Genomic DNA, 17,269 nt, shown 5'->3' with positions numbered 1-17,269 from the left:
TTGTATTCTAAATTTATTTTATCTTATCATTTTTTAGATTAAACGAGAGAAATGATATTTTGACAACCACTTTTTGATAACTTTTGAACAACTTTCTCTCTCATACTTACATGATGTTGTTATCCTCTCTCTTCCTTTTTCTCTCTCCATTGTTTTTGACCAATAAAAAGTGAGAAAAACAAGGTTGTCAAGAAAGTTGTCATCAAATGGATGTCAAAATATCATTACTCAATTTCTTATGTTGTTTTTCTCTCAGTTGTTTTTTGATGCATATATTATACTTCTTCCGTCCCTATATCTAACCACTCATTTGATTTTATTTTTGTCTCTAAATCTAAACCCCTTTTCAAATTATTAAATGCATTTAATTTTTTCCTAAACATGTCCCTAATTAATACTACTAACTTGTTTTGAAATCTAAAAAGTCAAATTTATTATTTTTTTCCCAAACATGCTCATGATTTTGATTAAAGGCTCGCCGTCAATTTTAACCGATCAACTTTTTGCTGCCTTTTTTGTTTAATTTTAAATTGTTGTTAATTTAACTTCCTTTTCCTCCGAGGCTTTCTCAATACTGCCTATATGAATCGACCATTCGGTTTCTACTAGGTGGTGTTCACAGTTGGTGGTGGAGTATGACGAACAGTGCTTATGTGTGGCTGTGAGCTACATATATTTTCCCTGAATTTTCCAGCCAAAACAAATAAAATGTAATATTTAAAGTCATGTGTTTTTTTTTATCTTCCATATGCTCTCAAGAATTTTTATTTTTACCTCTATTCAATGTTGACAAACTTTAACGTTGGAATCGGTTTTTTGAATATACATTTGATTTAACGATCGTGTTATTTGAAAGTTGTTATGTGGTGGCAGTATACAAAGGTTGATTATCCATACATATTGACAACACGTGTGGTGCTATCGATGCGAGTGCACCTGCACCCGCGGATTGACCTGTTTTGTGCTGCCTGACGTGCGTGCGTCCGCAGGTGCGGGGAGACCCGTATTGTGCTGTCTGACGCACGTGGGTTTGTATGCGCGAGTTGATGCGAGTCATGTTGTCCGACGTTCATGCGATACTGTCGTAGATCAAAATTAAATCAACCCGCGCGTCCGCATGCGGGTCGCACACTAGTTATCCAACTATCTATAATCTATATATAATAATAGTGACCGGAGCCATTGCCGCCATTGCCTTCCTCTCCTAAACACCACTCATCTCCGTGGCAGGAGCCACCTTGGCGGATTTACTACGAGCACACCATTTGTTCCTGCAATGAGTTAGCATGACGTAGAAAAGTGGAAGACTTAATATACCCAACACAACAAAAAACCATTCATAGTTGGACTTGGATTTTTTGTTATAGTTCGGATTTTCATACTTATGGCCATGGTATTCTGGGTTCGTAGTCGTAGTAGGTGGTGCGGCGGGATTGGGTGTAAGTGTAGGCAGATCGGCAGATGATGAAGCTAGGGTTTGTGTTTTAAGCATGAAAAAAAACCAAAAGAAAAAGAGAAGGACTAGCGTGTTGTGTATTGGCCCATTTTGTTTTGGGTTAATAGTGTTTTTCACCCCTGTAATATAGGTCATTTCCGGTTTTCGCCCTTGTAAAATTTTCGGTTTGATTTGCATCCTAGTAAAACTATTTTTTTTCCGGAAAGCACCCCTCCTCCATCCAACTCAGCAAATTTGCTTACGTGGCGCTGATTTGGCAATTTTTTTCATTTTTTATTTTTTTTAAATGGCTAGGTGTAAAAAAAAAATCCACATCAGATTTTTATTTAAAAATAAATTTTTAAAAATAAAAAAATCCAAAAAATAATAAAAATATTCAGTTTTTTCCAAAAAATTAAAAAATCAAAAAATAGTTTTAAAAAAATAAAAAAATCCAAAAAATCATAAAAATATTCAGTTTTTTTTCCAAAAAATTTAAAAAATCGAAAAATAGTTTTTAAAAAATTCAGAAAAAATATTAAGATTTTTTACGAAATATAAAAAAACAGAAAAATAGTCATATTTTTTGAAAAAAAAAATTAGATTTTTTTCAAAAATTTTAAAATTATAAAAAAAAAACTATTAAGATTTTTTTTGGAAATTTAAAAAATTAGAAAAAAATCAGAAAATATAATCAGATTTTTTTTTAAAATTAAATTTTTTTAAAAAAAATCTGGAATTTAATTTTCAAAATACAAAAGAAGTAAATTTTCAAAATAAAAAAAAGGTCAGATTTTTTAAAAAACATTCTGGAAAAAAATTAATTTTTAAAAATCTGAATAAAATATTAGAGGTTTTTATAAAAGTCGTGGAAATTCCATTTTTCCTATAATTAAGCTCTTCCTTAGAGGAGGTAGAATTCATAAATCATAAATCTTATAAAATCTTTCCACGACGATGGCAAAACCCTCTGATATTATTTGAGAATAAAAATTCTTATTATAGCCCCAAAACGGATTTTTGTTAGAATCATTAGGCAAAACAAAATTTGTGGAATGAAATGATTTTTTTCCCAATATTTTATTAAAATTGTGGTATAAAATTTTCGAATAAAAAATCTGAATTTTTTCTATATTTGTATACAGATTTTTAAACAAATGCAGATTTTTTTTTCAAAAAATCTAACCTCTTTTGTAATTTTGAAAATTAAATTCCAGAATTTTTTAAAAGCTTTTTAATTTTAAAAAAATCTGATTATATTTTCTGATTTTTTCTAATTTTTAAATTTTTTGACAAAAAATCTAATTTTTTTTTTCCATTTTAAAATTTTTTGGAAAAAAAATATGACTATTTTTCTGAAAAAAATCTTAATATTTATTCTGAATTTTTTGGAAAAAAACTGAATATTTTTATGATTTTTTGGATTTTTTTTATTTTTTAAAAATTATTTTTCGATTTTTTAAATTTTTGGAAAAAAACTGAATATTTTTATTATTTTTTGGATTTTGTAAAAATTATTTTTCGATTTTTTAAATTTTTGAAAAAAAAACTGAATATTTTTATTATTTTTTGGATTTTTTTAATTTTTTAAAGTTTATTTTTATATATTTTTAAAATAAAAATCTGATGTGGATTTTTTTTTTACACCTGGCCATTTAAAAAAAATAAAAAATGAAAAAAAATTGCCAAATCAGCGCCACGTAAGCAAATTTGCTGAGTTGGATGGAGGAGGGGTGTTTTCCGGAAGAAAAAAAAAAGTTTTACAAGGGTGCAAATCAAACCGAAAATTTTACAAGGGCGAAAACCGAAAATGACCTATATTACAGGGGTGAAAAACACTATTAACCCTTTTGTTTTTGTTTGAAGGGTAGTGTTAACTTGTGCCCTAAGGGCACATGTTAAGAAACCCAAAAAAAGAAATATTGTCTAAAATTGTGTGCATTCAACTCATTAAAAAGTTAAGAATTAAATATAATGCACATCTTCCTATAAACAATTTCCATATTTGATTCATTAACTTGTGCCTTAAGGGCACAAGTTAACATTTCCCTTGTTTGAATGAAGGAAAATGAGAAGAATGCAATATATATAACAATAGAAAAGCAAATGAAGATAAATAAACTCGCAAGCTTAGATAAAAATGGAATGACTTAATGCAAGAAAAATTTCATAAAAGGAAACTACAAACCTAGACTCACGTGTTGCTTTTATTAATCTTATATTGTGTGTGTTTAGTTAAATAAAATTAATAATGTACACCATTTATCAAAGAGCTTAATTGAGAATCAAGATTTGTATATGTTATATTTAGTTATGGTTACGGAGCAAATCGAGGACGAATTTTACCTTCCCCGTCCCTGTAACTGAATCCCTGATAAATACATGTTCCCCTACCCGATATCCAACACAGATGAATAATTGAACCCCCGTACCCAAAGGGTCCGGGTATCCCTGCCCCATCTCCCAACTATGAAGTTAGTGGAGGTTCTGTGAAAGAGAGAGTGGGTGATTGGTGAGAAAGAATGAGAGGGAGGCGTTGCCAGAAGTGAGAGATGGAGGTGGAAGTGGAATAGTAAGTAAAAATAAGCACAAAAAAACAGGGTTCGGGACGGGTAATTATGTTTTTTTAGACAAGCAGGACGGGTTCGGGGTGGATACTTGTGTCCCCATTGCCCGTCATGTCTCCATCTTTTGAAATCAAGGAAAACCCAAACCCAGTCACAGTCGTGGTGGGTTCAGGCGGGTACCCACAGGTATGCGTTTTATTGCCATGCCTAATTATATTCAGTGAATTTGTTAAGTCATTGTTTGGATAGTTGTTTTGAAAGTAATTGTCACGTCCCAGTGAGAGTTCGCTGTAACTATTTGTAGGTTCGTGCAGACATGCGTTTTTACCATGTACTCAAACAAGGCTAAGGTTCGCTGTAACTATTTATTGTTATAGACTTATTTATGCATGGTTAGGTTTGATAGATTTGTTTTTAATAATTAATTTTGATAGATTTTGGTAATGTTGATTAAAAAGTTCTATAATTGAGTATATAATATGGGGTGAAGCACATATAAGTAGTAAAATTTATGTGAAAAGAAATACACATTTTCACACTATTTCATATATTATTGAGATGTATTAAGATTAATATCATATAAACTTTTAAAACATACATATAAAATAAGAAATAATTGAGTATATAGTTGTTCTTTTTCAAATCTTACGAAATTCGAATCAAATGATTAATATATTAAAATAATTTCTTTTTAAGGAAAATAAATATGTATTATATAGCAGTTCGATTGACAAAAAATATATTATATGTAAAGTTAGTTTTTAGTTAAAAAAAAATGTAAAGTTAGTTTAACAGTCTCCAAATAGTGCACGGTTACACACGTATGTATACATAGAGCAATCATGAAAAGATTATTTATATTGATAATGTAATTATTTTACACATGCATCCAATTAAATTACATCACAATACACTTTATTTTGTTAGTTTTTAAAATAGTGTCATAAATATCTATATGGTACTATATAATTGAATGTATGTGAAAAAAATTACATACAAATTAAACACGTTGTGAAAAGGCTGAAAAGCCATTTTGATGTATTTATTTTTGTAATCTCATGACTTTTGTACCATGTCAATTTCAAAGATCTAATAGCTTGGTCGAGAAGGTAAACACCAGCTAATATGCTAATAAAAAATTGATGAAAATTGAAAGAAAAAAATGACATGAAGAAGTATAAAACAAAAACGGGGCACATTGTTTTCCTAGTTTTATTCTTATTATGTTAGCTCATGAAAAAAGAATGATGTATAACTACTTTAGTTTGGGAAAGCTAAATATTTAAAATCCAAGAATTTCCTTAAATATATCAAAAGCTCATTGGAAAAACAACCTTGAATTATTCTCCACACTGAAGAGTCTAAGTGGCTGTTCTTGTTCAGTATCATGGAAGTCATTGAAGAAAAAGGACCACTAGAAGATTACACTCAGGATGGAACAGTAGATTTACAAGGGAGACCTGTTTTAAGATCAAAGACTGGAAGATGGAAAGCTTGTTCCTTCCTTGTAGGTAAATTTAAGTATTTTACTTCCTTATATAGGCATTCTTAAACTTATTCTATTTTCAGTTTCTCCATGTTATTAGATTCCCTGCGGTCATCGATTGCATGCATTCACGCAAACAACACATCGGTGATCGTTATATTTAAAATCTAATTTGAACCATCCGATATCGATTCAATGGTCACTGATATGCTGACCTTATGAATGAGTTCAATTGATTACTGTTGGGAATCCAAATTCTAAAAATACCTCAATCATCCTTTATTTTTTTGTTTCAATTACCATATAAGGAATTATTGCTTCGGAATGTGACATATGCATTCATGTGTAATTTATAGGTTATGAATTGTTTGAGAGGATGGCTTACTATGGAATATCATCAAACTTAGTGGTGTATCTAACAAATAAGCTCCATCAGGGTACCGTGGAATCTTCAAACAATATTAGCAATTGGGGAGGATCAGTTTGGCTGATGCCACTTGCAGGAGCTTATGTAGCTGATGCTTATCTTGGCCGATATTGGACCTTTGTAATTGCATCATGCATTTACCTCATGGTATGATATGTGACAAATATTTCACCATTTGAATATATCCTATTTACTGGTATAGAAAGGTAGTTCAGAAACAAAAAGATCAATATATAGATAGACCAAGTAAATATATATCATAATAGCAAATTTGACATCGTATCTAAACTCAGAATCTTAAAATAATAAGCATGTATTGTTTCATTCCTAAGGTTGAGATTTTAAGACATCAAGTATATGCAATTGTTCTTTTATGAATGTCATCTTTATTTTACTTGCTTTGAACCAATGTTATGATTTGGTATTTTACCTAATGCAATTATCGACGGACACGTGTCCTTGTTTTCTTTGGCTCTAGGGTATGTGTTTGTTGACTCTATCGGTTTCGCTACCATCACTGAAGCCACCAGAATGTGATATAGGTGTTGTCGCATTCAAAAATTGCCCCAAGGCATCACCATTGCAAAAGGGTATTTTCTTCCTTGCCTTGTACATAATTGTTTTAGGCACAGGTGGAACCAAACCCAACATTTCTACTATGGGAGCAGACCAATTTGATGACTTTGATCCCAAAGAGAAATCCCATAAGTTTTCCTTCTTCAATTGGTGGTTTTTTAGCATTTTGATTGGTGTCCTTTTTGCTACCACTTTCTTGGTTTACATACAAGACAATAATGGTTGGGAACTTGGATATGGCCTTCCAACCATTGGCCTTGCATTTTCAATATTGGTGTTTTTATTAGGAACACCATATTATAGACACAAATTGCCTCCAGGCAGCCCTATAACAAGGATGCTTCAAGTCTTTGTGGCTGCTATAAGAAAATGGAAGGCACATGTCCCAGAAGATAAAAAAGAGCTACATGAGCTGAGTATGGAAGAGTATACATGTAATGGTAGAACCAGAATTGATCACACATCATTTTTCAGGTTGAGTCTAATTAACTTTATCTCCTAAAATTTACCATACTTCTTGGTGTAGTGACAAACTGACAACACACTCTTTTCAGCGCACGAGTGTCACTAAATTATGTTGGTCTCTTACAAATTTAGTGGCGTTCATATGAATTTCAATCAATAGAATAGTGTTAAAGACAATATGTTGCTAACATTATTTACTTGTTTTTACATGAAACAAAAAATTTGCTTGAACCATCTAATGTGCATTCTCTCATCCTTCTCTCTGCTTGCAGTTTCCTTGACAAAGCGGCTATAAAGACCGGACAAAACTCACCGTGGATGCTTTGTACGGTGACACAAATTGAGGAAACTAAGCAAATGACAAAACTGGTTCCTATTTCGATTTTCACAATTATTCCAAGCACCTTGGGAATGCACATTTTCACACTCTTCATTAAACAAGGCATGACACTGAACAACAAAATGGGACCTCGTTTTAATTTCTCTCCAGGAAGTCTCTCGTCAATTACAATTATCTTCATGTTGATATTCATTGCAATCTATGATTGTATTTTTGTGCCTATGATCCGATTCTACACTAAAAATCCTAGAGGAATCACAATACTACAAAGAATAGGAATTGGCCTTGTGTTGAACATCATGACATTAGTCATTGCATGCTTGGTTGAGAGAAAGAGACTCAATGTTGCAAGAGAAAAAAACCTCTTAGACATACATGATAAGATCCCTCTTACTATTTTCATCCTCCTCCCTCAGTTTGCCTTGTCAGGGATTGCTGATAACTTCGTCGAAGTTGCCAAGATGGAGTTCTTCTACGATCAAGCACCAGAAACCATGAAGAGTCTCGGAACAGCATGCTCCACAGCCTCATATGGCCTAGGAGGTTTTCTCAGTACATTCTTTCTATCAGCTGTTGCTGATATCACCCAAAGACATGGTCGCAAAGGTTGGATTTTGGATAACGTAAATGTCTCCCACTTTGATTATTATTATGCATTCATTGCAGTAATAAGCCTACTTAACTTCCTTTGCTTTGTGGTTGTTGCTAAGTTCTTTGTATATAATGATGTAAAACACAACAAATCAGGCTTGGAAATGAACGCTACTTCATCTCAGGAAAATACTAGATTAAGCCTAAGCACTTCACAATCTGATGGCAAGTTCTAGGGGAAATATAACTGTTATTTCTTCATATGTTTAAAGAATCAAGTGGGCAAAGATAAGGAAGGTTCACAAGTGTATGATCCTTTATAAGTAGAAGATTCACTTTAGTGCTTTGAACTTTGTCACACTTGCAAGTAAATTAATGTAAATAATATGATTATCTATATTATGTAAACCCTAGGACATCACTCCTGTTAGCCATTCAAAAATATAAAGCTTCAAATTTCCCTTGTTGGGAGTTGGGACTCCTTTCTTCATTTAACCTTGCCAATTCAGGGGCTTAATGTTAAATGCAATGGTCTTTTCTTGTTTATGAACACTTCATATATAGTCACATCAATGACAAAACACTATCTGTTAAGTACAATTGTTACTTATGGAATTGGTTTTTCTTGTGAGTGAGTTGCCTTTGTAGAGGATAAATTCATCTAATTTTGTTGATTTGTGAAAGAAAATCAAGTATTTGATTTAACTAAATTTAAACAATCAAGCCATGAACGAAATCAACATCAAAAGTACTACTATTCTTTTAAGCGGCTCTAGATCAAAAGTTTAGGGAAGGTCAAGATTTAGATTAACTAATGGCTAGTTCTTTGTTGCACAAGTGAGATAAATTTTACATTATACAAAATTTAGTTTACACTGTGACCAATAAATCTTGTCATTTGATCAAATTGAATATGATGAGATTTTATACAAGCAATATTACTTGTGCACATTAAACAAGATTTAACTTTAAAGAGTTACTTTGTTCAAATAAATATTTAACTTTAAAGTTACTTTGTTCAAATAAATAAATCGAGGAGTTACTATTGGAGTAACTTTATATGTTAATAACGGCACTCACTTTTTATGCTTTTGTTTGTTACTGTACATTCTAATTTCATTTAGCTAATGTGACGCTAGTGAGTGGGGAGGAATGCCCCATATACCATGACCAAATGTCCAATGAAGATTCACTAATTCAAAACAAACTCCTCGCCAAGGCCGTTCCTGCGAATATGGAGGCTCGGTTCTAGAAGTGAAACGAGGCCCGTAATAAAATAAAGATGTATTTTTTTTAAAAAGAACAATGTTCTATTTAAATTTTTTAAAAGATAAATACAAGGAGTCGTATATATGCGGTACACCTAAAGGTGAAAATCACTACCGTATACATGAGGAACATCAATTCTAATATCCTATCTGATTTTTAGTGAGGGGTACTGGGCTATAAATTATTTTTTTAGGCCCATACCCTAGGGAGGCCCGGTTCTATAGAACTTCTTGCACCCCCTAGGGTCCGGCCCTGCTCCTCGCTCTCAACTCATAACATATTTCTGCAGCTGATAACTAATCAATCATTAGCACCAGAACTCATGAATCCGTTAAGTTGTCTGCAATTAAGTACTGGGTTCTTCAGCATCCCTCCCTACTACACTCTTTTAAACAAACTTCACAATACTCCCATGAAATAAAATGTAAAGCTCACAATTTAATCAATTTCACATGGATTTCATTAACCATCAGTGCTACATAGCATATGCCTTAATATCTTAAATGCCAAAACAAGATATATCTTGAAAGTCCGAACAAAATACAAGATATATCTTGAAAGTCTGAACAAAATATAAATTCAGTAGAAATCCTGTACAAAATAGACCAGATCTTCTGCAAATAAACACCCAATTAAAAATGGACAACATATCAGCTAACATTTTAGCTAACAAAACCATTCCATTTACATGCAGTAATTGACTCCAGAATCCACATGTGACCAACAGTTGAACAACCTATCAAAGGATGGATGGACAAAACATCGGCTACGGAGTGCATTTAGCTAACAAAAGGCTGCAATTTGCATGCAGCAATTGACTCAAGAATCCACGTGTGACCAGCAGTATTGGCAGTTAAATTCTCTGCTTCAGTTAATCTCTGCCAAAGAATTGAAACTTCGTCCTCCAGCTCACATCCTTCTGGGGGATCAAGATTGTAAACTGCCAACAAATTTGCACCTCTTCCAACTTCCAAGTCATCCTTGCTTTTCAAAACAACACCTCCTCCCCCTTCAACTAAATCTTCAAGATATTTCTTATAACTCAAATCATATTCACCAGAAAAATAAAACTTTAAGCCACTGAATAGCTTTGGCTCCTACAATCACAATCAGAATAAAGAATTCACAACAGATTTACCAAGTAATTTAACAATGAATATCAACAGACTTATGTAGGCTAAAAAAACTAAATTTCAAGTTCTAGTGAGCTAAAAAGAAAGATGGTCTTATCCATCAAGATATTTCAGTTGTAAGGAAAGGAAAATAATGTCAATAATTAACACCATGATTTTAAATTCCGCAACTGAAATTGCAACATCTAGGTTTGTGGTGGTTTTCATAACCACGTTGAAACAGAAACCTAGTCACTCCTATATGTCCAAATCTTTTCTCAAAATCAACAATCACAACAACCATAAACTGTAATTCAAAACCTTGAGCAAGACACTTGATATTCTAACTGACAATGCAAATGATATTTGCAAGGTCATAAAATGTATTGTATTGTAATGAAAAAATACTTACGTTGGCCAATGCCCTAAGTCTGCCAGCTTTTGGGCCACCTTGACACCCTTGGTTGTCAAGATCAATTTCATACAGTTCTTCTTCTACAAGATTCATCGCTTTCATGCATGCTCTTATCCCTACAGTAGAAGATAGGTAGAAATAGAATAACATGAATACAAAAACATGAATGAACATAAGAAAAGAAAATGCATAAGCACGCATGAAAATCATGTTACGGCCCACGCGATAATGGTGATATTGTTAACAGGTTTCAACACTACATATGCTCTCCATCCCAATTTCATATTCACCGATTCCTCAGGGCCCAATAGCACCCACCTCCAAAGGTTTCATAATATATTGGAAGTATTTCAAGATATGTCTGAGTAGAGAAATCACTGTCCCAATATACAAGTTTTTAATAAAATTTAATTATGGGGCCCATTTATAGTTTGCAAGAAGAAAACAAAACAATAAATGGAACATAATTGACTTAGTTCTCTTTGTTCCCCCAAATGAAAAGTCTTCTACCAAATCCAAACTCTTAAAAGAACATGAAGTGATATAAATTGAAGACATTCCAGATAAAAACCAAAGAAAGAAGCCATTAATTCATCAATATTTGTCAGTAACCAAAATAAAAGACGGGCATCAAATCAGATAATCAATGTTAGAAGCCTAAATTACATACAGTCCACTTTTAGGATCCATTGTCCATTTAGAATCGCCCTCAAAACTTTCAATGTCCTGGAGCATGCTCCATTTGCATCAGTTGCTGCGATCACATGTGTGACATCTGAGGTCCAACACTTGGACACTGAAGCACCAACCTTGCTTGCAAAATTAATCAATAGCACCTGCACCATCAAGAGGATAAATATATTAATTAGTTAATGATATGATAAATAAAGCATACGAAGGTGCAATGAAGTAGTTTGCAGAAAATACATTAATCAAGATTCATACATCTATCATTCTTTTACTCAATTTATATGCCTATCATCATATCAAATAACTTGTGTTAAATTTTTCCTATGATGATGAATTATTGAGTCTCGTCAAGAAACCTATCATCATATCAAATAACTTGTATTACATTTTTCCTATGATAATGAATTATTGAGTCTCGTTAAGAAACAACTAAGAGAGATCATTACACAATTTGAACACCTTGTTTATTTGCAAAAACAATATCCTCAAAAACAAGATAATTAACTATTGAACTATGTCTTTCACCTTTAATTCATCCATCAATTTAAGGCCTCTCACTCCCTAGTTAACCATCATTATTAAACAAAATTTTGGGTGAGGGGATGGTACCCCAGTCCATGGCAGGGACGTGCCCATTTTCATGTTCAGCCAAATAGAAGTATCAGCTAGGTGCCCTAGTCATCTCTTCAACGTGTTGGACAATCGCACAGCATACATTCTATGCTTTTGTAATGTAATACTCTAACGGAAATGTAACAAGAGGTCCACAAGAAACAGTGAGGAGCTAGTTTTACTGATAAGGTAAAAGGGGACTGGCTCCTTCACTGGAAAGGGATTCAGGAATTTCTTCAGATTCCAAAAACAGAAAGTATAATTGCAAAATAAATTATCCCATTCATGATTAAGCCCCTTATAAGAAGCTTACTCACCAATAATTCCCTGAATTTTTTCATACCTCTATATTCCACTATTCTACAAATATATTATCATTCTTATAGCCGACTACCCCCCTTCCACTCACCACATCAGAAATTTGTTGTGCAGCATCTCATTAGCATAAAGCCCTGAACATTCTCAATACCCCCATCCTCCTCACACCCGTTAGTCTATCAGAGGAACTGTTATGATAATGAAGATAACTGAACACTTCACAGAAAAAAGACAACATTCATACTGACCTTTTCTTCATTTGATAGAGCAGATCCACAGAAAACCATTTTTTTACCATCATCCTGAAAAGCTCCCAGTTGGTTTGACTGTTGAGATAGCCTACAGCACCAGAGATAACCTTAGAAACAGTATAAAAACAAGACAAGAAAAAGGAGTGTGCTTTAATAACAAAATAATGTTTTATTAGCTTCCGTCTGTACATATACTATTATGGTAAATAAACCTTCGATTGAAATAAGCAGTCAAATAATGTTCGAAGTAAATAAACGGATTATAAATTAATCAAATGTTGTGAAATAAGCAGTGCATGCCATTATACAAATACAATCTACCAAACATAAATAGAAGATTACTTAAAATACATACAGATGAGATGAAACGGGATGCTTCTGAGTTGCCTGTTTATTAAGATTAGATTTCTCGTTTGGAAATTTGACATTTGAATGACTAGGACACAACAAGAGATAATCCACCTGAACCAGAGAATGCATCAATTAAGTTTAAATAAATGCACAGAAACACAAATTTGAAAAGGAAAAAAAACAAAAAAATAATACTAATATAAGAAAGATGTACATGATCCCAGCGGCAAGCAGAGATGTCCATTGCACAAGGAACATGATAAGTTCTTCTGCATGACTTGACATAGCAACCAAGAGCAGCTCCCTTTTTACCGCATTTGGTGCATTTAAGCTTTGCTCCCCGGGCCACTTCTGCTTTCAAATTCTTAACAGTTTCACCAACAAAATACACTTGTGGTGCCCTGGGTTCCCAAAGATAACACCAACTTCATCAGCCAAATTCTAACAGAACTAAAAGAGAACAAAAATGTTCAACTAATGCATGTTAAGAAATATTTGAACAATCCATGATCAATCAGGATTCAATATCCGTTTTCAGATCGATTCCACCAAAAACATACATCAAGAATATACAATAATAAACAATGCATACACAGGATATCAGGCTAGCGTACCAGTCAATACAAACTTTATGCACATGCACAACATTTGGTTCCATTGCAGCCTCTCCCGTAACTGAAATCCCACTTGCATAATGCAGCATTGACCCAGTAGCCTACAAAAAATCCCCATGAAAACCAGGGAAATAGTATCAAATAGATTAGTGTCAAATAAGAGAATAAGCTCTCAAGGAAAGGGGGTGACAATAGGCACTGATTAAGCGCATAAAATTGATGCATATCATATATTACCTCGGAAATTTTAGAGGACTGACAAAACGAACAAATGCTTGTACTTGGGTACAAGTCACTTGGTGCATTTGAAGGTACAAGTGCACCAGTGTCCTTGTCAGATTTAATTTCCAAGTCACAGCAGGAATCCACAAGCTTGTTATGATATGAGGTGTTTTGTTGAACAATACCATCTTCATTTGTAAGATTCTTTTGTCTCTTGAGATCTCTCGTAAGATCCTCGTTTTCAGAGGCAGAACTTTCAGACCAGAAATGAGGCATTCTTTCTTTCAAATTACCTTTTCCTGTTGTGCTTGATCTTTTCAATGACGAACTTTCAGACCTCCCAAGACTGAGTGGCTGAAATGAAAAATTTAAGAGAATAAGATGCCAAACTGAAAGAGGATTTGTCCTACTAAATATGGGAAGTTGCTTTAAACTACACGAATAATCAAGACCAAAATATAAATAAATAAATAAGAAAATTCTACCTTCTCGCTGTTTTGATCACTGCAACCATTATCAGAACCTTTGGTATCACAAAATGGAGGGCTGTCTGGTTCTGATTGTGTCGCTTGATTCAAATTCATTGAATCGGGCTTCTCTGCAATGTGGTTGTCACCCCCTCTCTTGCAAGACATTTCAACCTCCTTGGCTTTATCATTCATCTTAATCCCAGATTGGAGATTCTTACCAACCCCAACTTCATTCGACATACATGAATTCTGCAGAACCTTGTCAACCTTCTTATTACAACAAGCTGAATTGTAAAGAGTTTGGCACTGCTCCAAAACCCTCGTATTATCTACATTAATCAAATAACCAAAAATACATGTCAAATCAGCATCAAGCAATGAGCTAGATTTTTCTTATTCCTCAACAAATGCAAAAGGAAACAAACTCACCAGAAGAACGTTGCTGAAAAGCGTTCGCACAAAATGTCGCATCCAAGCTTTTATAAATTGTTACTATATTTTCCACAAAAGGCAAATGCCTAATATCTGCCACCCATAAATTTGCAATCAACACATAACCATGGAGATCATATTCACAATCAACATGTAACCATTGAGATCATAGAAAAAGTGCTTCAAAGCAATCCAAACCAAGCATATTAATCAACAAAATTGCATATACCCACAAATTAAACAAGTAGGAACATACACATAATTGAATTAAATTTTATTCAAAAGAAGTTTAATGGACATACACAGCAAGTGTGACATCCAACAAGAAACCGCCATTTGTCCATGTCACACTACTGATTAAAAACTAACCATACAAAAGCAGGGTGATATGACAGATATTGGATTTTCATTGGATGCCAGTGTAAAAATGTTTACACTGACAGTGCTTACTCTTTAAATCCAAAAAATAAATCAAAAATCAAACATTATAACTCATCATTGGTGCAATTCAACGTAACTTATATCATTGTTCCCTCGTTGAACATCTAAAATAATAACTAATTAGATAAATAAATAAATAAATAAACTTTAGGATAAAATCAACAGTCCTCTTAAAACACAAATCTAAATCAAACAAAATATGTGAATCTTAAAAAAAAAAAAAAAAAAAAAAAAAACCTTTTTGAGAGCACTTGGTGTTACAGAGAGCACATTCAGAACGAATCGAAGTACTATCCGCCAAACAGGAACTGTGAATTATAAACAAAACAAAGAAAGTCATGAAATTAATTAATAAATTAACCTAAAAATGAAATAAAACAGAATAATTTTTTTTTAAACAAGCCAAAATAAAATAAAACAGAATAATAAAATGAAGAATTAACGAACCTGCAGAACAAATGATTGCATGGCAACAAAACCGGTTTCTTGAACAAGTTCAAGCTACAAGATCCAACAAAAAAAATCAAATAAGCGATTAAAAAAAAAACCTAAATAACAAAATTAAAAATGGAAAAAGTGGGAATACGTACCAGAGAGGGCATTTGAGTTCGAGAGCGAGTTTTTGAAAATGAAGCATCCATGGATTCAATAATTTAGTGTTGTTGTTGATTATTGATTTTCCAGAATTTTCCATTTTTGTGAGTTTTTGGGGATTTTTGGAGTTCTCGGAAATCGATGTGAAGTGAAGAGAGGGAAGGTGAGAAAGTAAGTAGATTTGTTTTTCTTATGATGTGTTGGGAGATGACGTGGACGGCTCAGATTTTGTTTGAAAATAGACTATAGGCGCGAGGAATTTAATGGATTTCATATATTCGCGCTTTGGAAACGATGACGTTTTTGCGTCAATCAAAGTGTCGCGCCATTTTCTTCCCGCTACCTTTTCATGTGTTTTTGTTTGAATTTCTTATCTTTAGTCAACATTTTATTAAAGATTTAATTGCAATTATGATCCATCAATTTTTATCATTTTATGAATATTTTTTGAGGGAATCATTTTATGAATATTGATCTCTACTAGTATGTAGACCCGTGCCAAGCACGGGCTAAAATTTTGTTATAGTCAAGGTAGAGAATATTGTGATTTATCAAGTGTCACTTAAAGCTCAACATTGGATAAAAGAGTAGAAGTGGAACCAAAATTAAGTGAAAAATCTCATACCTAAGCCTTAAAATTTTGGAAGAAGATGGTGTATCATTCGCACTTGTGTGGTTGCTCTTTCTTCAATATGTCGATCCACAGCAGTATTGAGTCCTCCAGAAGACCCAACAGCTGTATCATATCTCGGTTCAACATTGTTGGAGAGCGGAAATGGTTCTTGGTGGTGGAACACGCACACGGAGAGTTCAACACTTAGTGGAGTGATGTTAATGTGTCAAGTGAGTTAAAATTTTAAATTGGATGCAAGAGGAGATGTTGAGCGGTATGTAAGTGAGATGACCCATATACCTAATGTTTTAAGACTTTGAAAGTGAGATGATCCATATACCTAATGTTTTAAGACTATATGAATAATGATGTGATGTCAATCTCCCTTATGTGGTTACTCTTAGCCGAATATGATGATACAATTCAATGTGCGCTCCCACATAAGTCTCAATGTTATGATGATTTATTTGGTTAGTTTTTAGGCATCATTAGTTTAGTTTTTTATCTTAAATTTTAGCTTTTGTATATCATTCAATTTTATTTTATTAAACCTCTATTATTTCGATATATTTCATTGTTGATCTTTAGTGGGACCAGACAATGAAAAAATATATACGTGAGCTGCTGAATTGACAAAATATATATTTATTATCCTTATAAATAAATGTTTATTAGACATTTTAAATTGATTTAGCATTCTATAAATGAGTATAATATTTTGGTAGCATAATTACCCAATATTGTCCAACTCCTTCAACAAATTCATAAAATTAATAGCAACTCATTATTCCATACACTCTTATAGGTAAAACTCACACTCCTTAAAGTCTTCCCTTATCATTGATATCAGGTTCAAATTACTTTTTCATTTTCTTTATTTTTCTAATTTACTTTCTCTCTTTGCATGAACAAATGGAACAAAAATATCCTTATATGATGAAACCGTCACCAACCCATAATTTTTATCATGTTGTTTCT

At 32.9% G+C, this 17,269-nt stretch overlaps 2 protein-coding genes across 4 annotated transcripts; one reads left to right on the top strand and one right to left on the bottom strand.

Annotated features, from left to right (window-relative positions):
* The first annotated feature begins 5,210 nt into the window (after window positions 1-5,210).
* LOC146910260 (protein NRT1/ PTR FAMILY 5.2-like) lies at window positions 5,211-8,433 on the top strand. Of its 3 annotated transcripts, XM_085730140.1 has the most exons (5): window positions 5,250-5,513; window positions 5,845-6,062; window positions 6,262-6,336; window positions 6,394-6,965; window positions 7,229-8,433. In XM_085730140.1, exons 1-5 carry the CDS (start codon window positions 5,390-5,392, stop codon window positions 8,121-8,123), a joined length of 1,884 nt encoding a protein of 627 aa, XP_085586266.1. In that variant the 5' UTR covers window positions 5,250-5,389; the 3' UTR covers window positions 8,124-8,433. The 3 variants fall into 3 exon arrangements, with proteins under 3 accessions (XP_085586264.1, XP_085586266.1, XP_085586265.1); XM_085730138.1 differs by lacking the exon at window positions 6,262-6,336 and having other exon boundaries at window positions 5,211-5,513; XM_085730139.1 differs by lacking the exon at window positions 6,262-6,336 and having other exon boundaries at window positions 5,356-5,509.
* Window positions 8,434-9,593: 1,160 nt separating this feature from the next.
* BARD1 (breast cancer associated RING 1) lies at window positions 9,594-15,843 on the bottom strand. Its single transcript, XM_085724397.1, has 13 exons — window positions 15,675-15,843; window positions 15,532-15,585; window positions 15,322-15,392; window positions 14,641-14,736; window positions 14,227-14,540; window positions 13,757-14,095; window positions 13,520-13,620; window positions 13,120-13,306; window positions 12,910-13,016; window positions 12,552-12,642; window positions 11,354-11,519; window positions 10,681-10,799; window positions 9,594-10,253 (listed from the first exon to the last, which is right to left on the bottom strand). Exons 1-13 carry the CDS (start codon window positions 15,776-15,778, stop codon window positions 9,936-9,938), a joined length of 2,067 nt encoding a protein of 688 aa, XP_085580523.1. The 5' UTR covers window positions 15,779-15,843; the 3' UTR covers window positions 9,594-9,935.
* Between the last annotated feature and the right edge of the window lie 1,426 nt (window positions 15,844-17,269).

The sequence above is a fragment of the Medicago sativa genome, chromosome 7, assembly GCF_051527215.1.
Source record: "Medicago sativa cultivar Bolivia chromosome 7, Bolivia_mono, whole genome shotgun sequence".
NCBI lineage: Eukaryota > Viridiplantae > Streptophyta > Magnoliopsida > Fabales > Fabaceae > Medicago > Medicago sativa.
Note: the sequence above shows the minus strand (reverse complement) of the source record. Positions and strands in the feature narration are given on the sequence as shown.

Bases quoted from the DNA above. Each gene is read 5' to 3' on its own strand.
- LOC146910260 (XM_085730140.1), top strand. From the start codon at position 5,390: ATGGAAGTCATTGAAGAAAAAGGACCACTAGAAGATTACACTCAGGAT. The intron at 5,514-5,844 runs GTAAATTTAAGT...TGTAATTTATAG, and splicing joins AGCTTGTTCCTTCCTTGTAG to GTTATGAATTGTTTGAGAGG. The intron at 6,063-6,261 runs GTATGATATGTG...TGAGATTTTAAG, and splicing joins CATCATGCATTTACCTCATG to ACATCAAGTATATGCAATTG.
- BARD1 (XM_085724397.1), bottom strand. From the start codon at position 15,778: ATGGAAAATTCTGGAAAATCAATAATCAACAACAACACTAAATTATTG. The intron at 15,393-15,531 runs GTTCGTTAATTC...TATAATTCACAG, and splicing joins TGCAATCATTTGTTCTGCAG to TTCCTGTTTGGCGGATAGTA. The intron at 13,017-13,119 runs GTACATCTTTCT...TCTCTGGTTCAG, and splicing joins CTGCTTGCCGCTGGGATCAT to GTGGATTATCTCTTGTTGTG.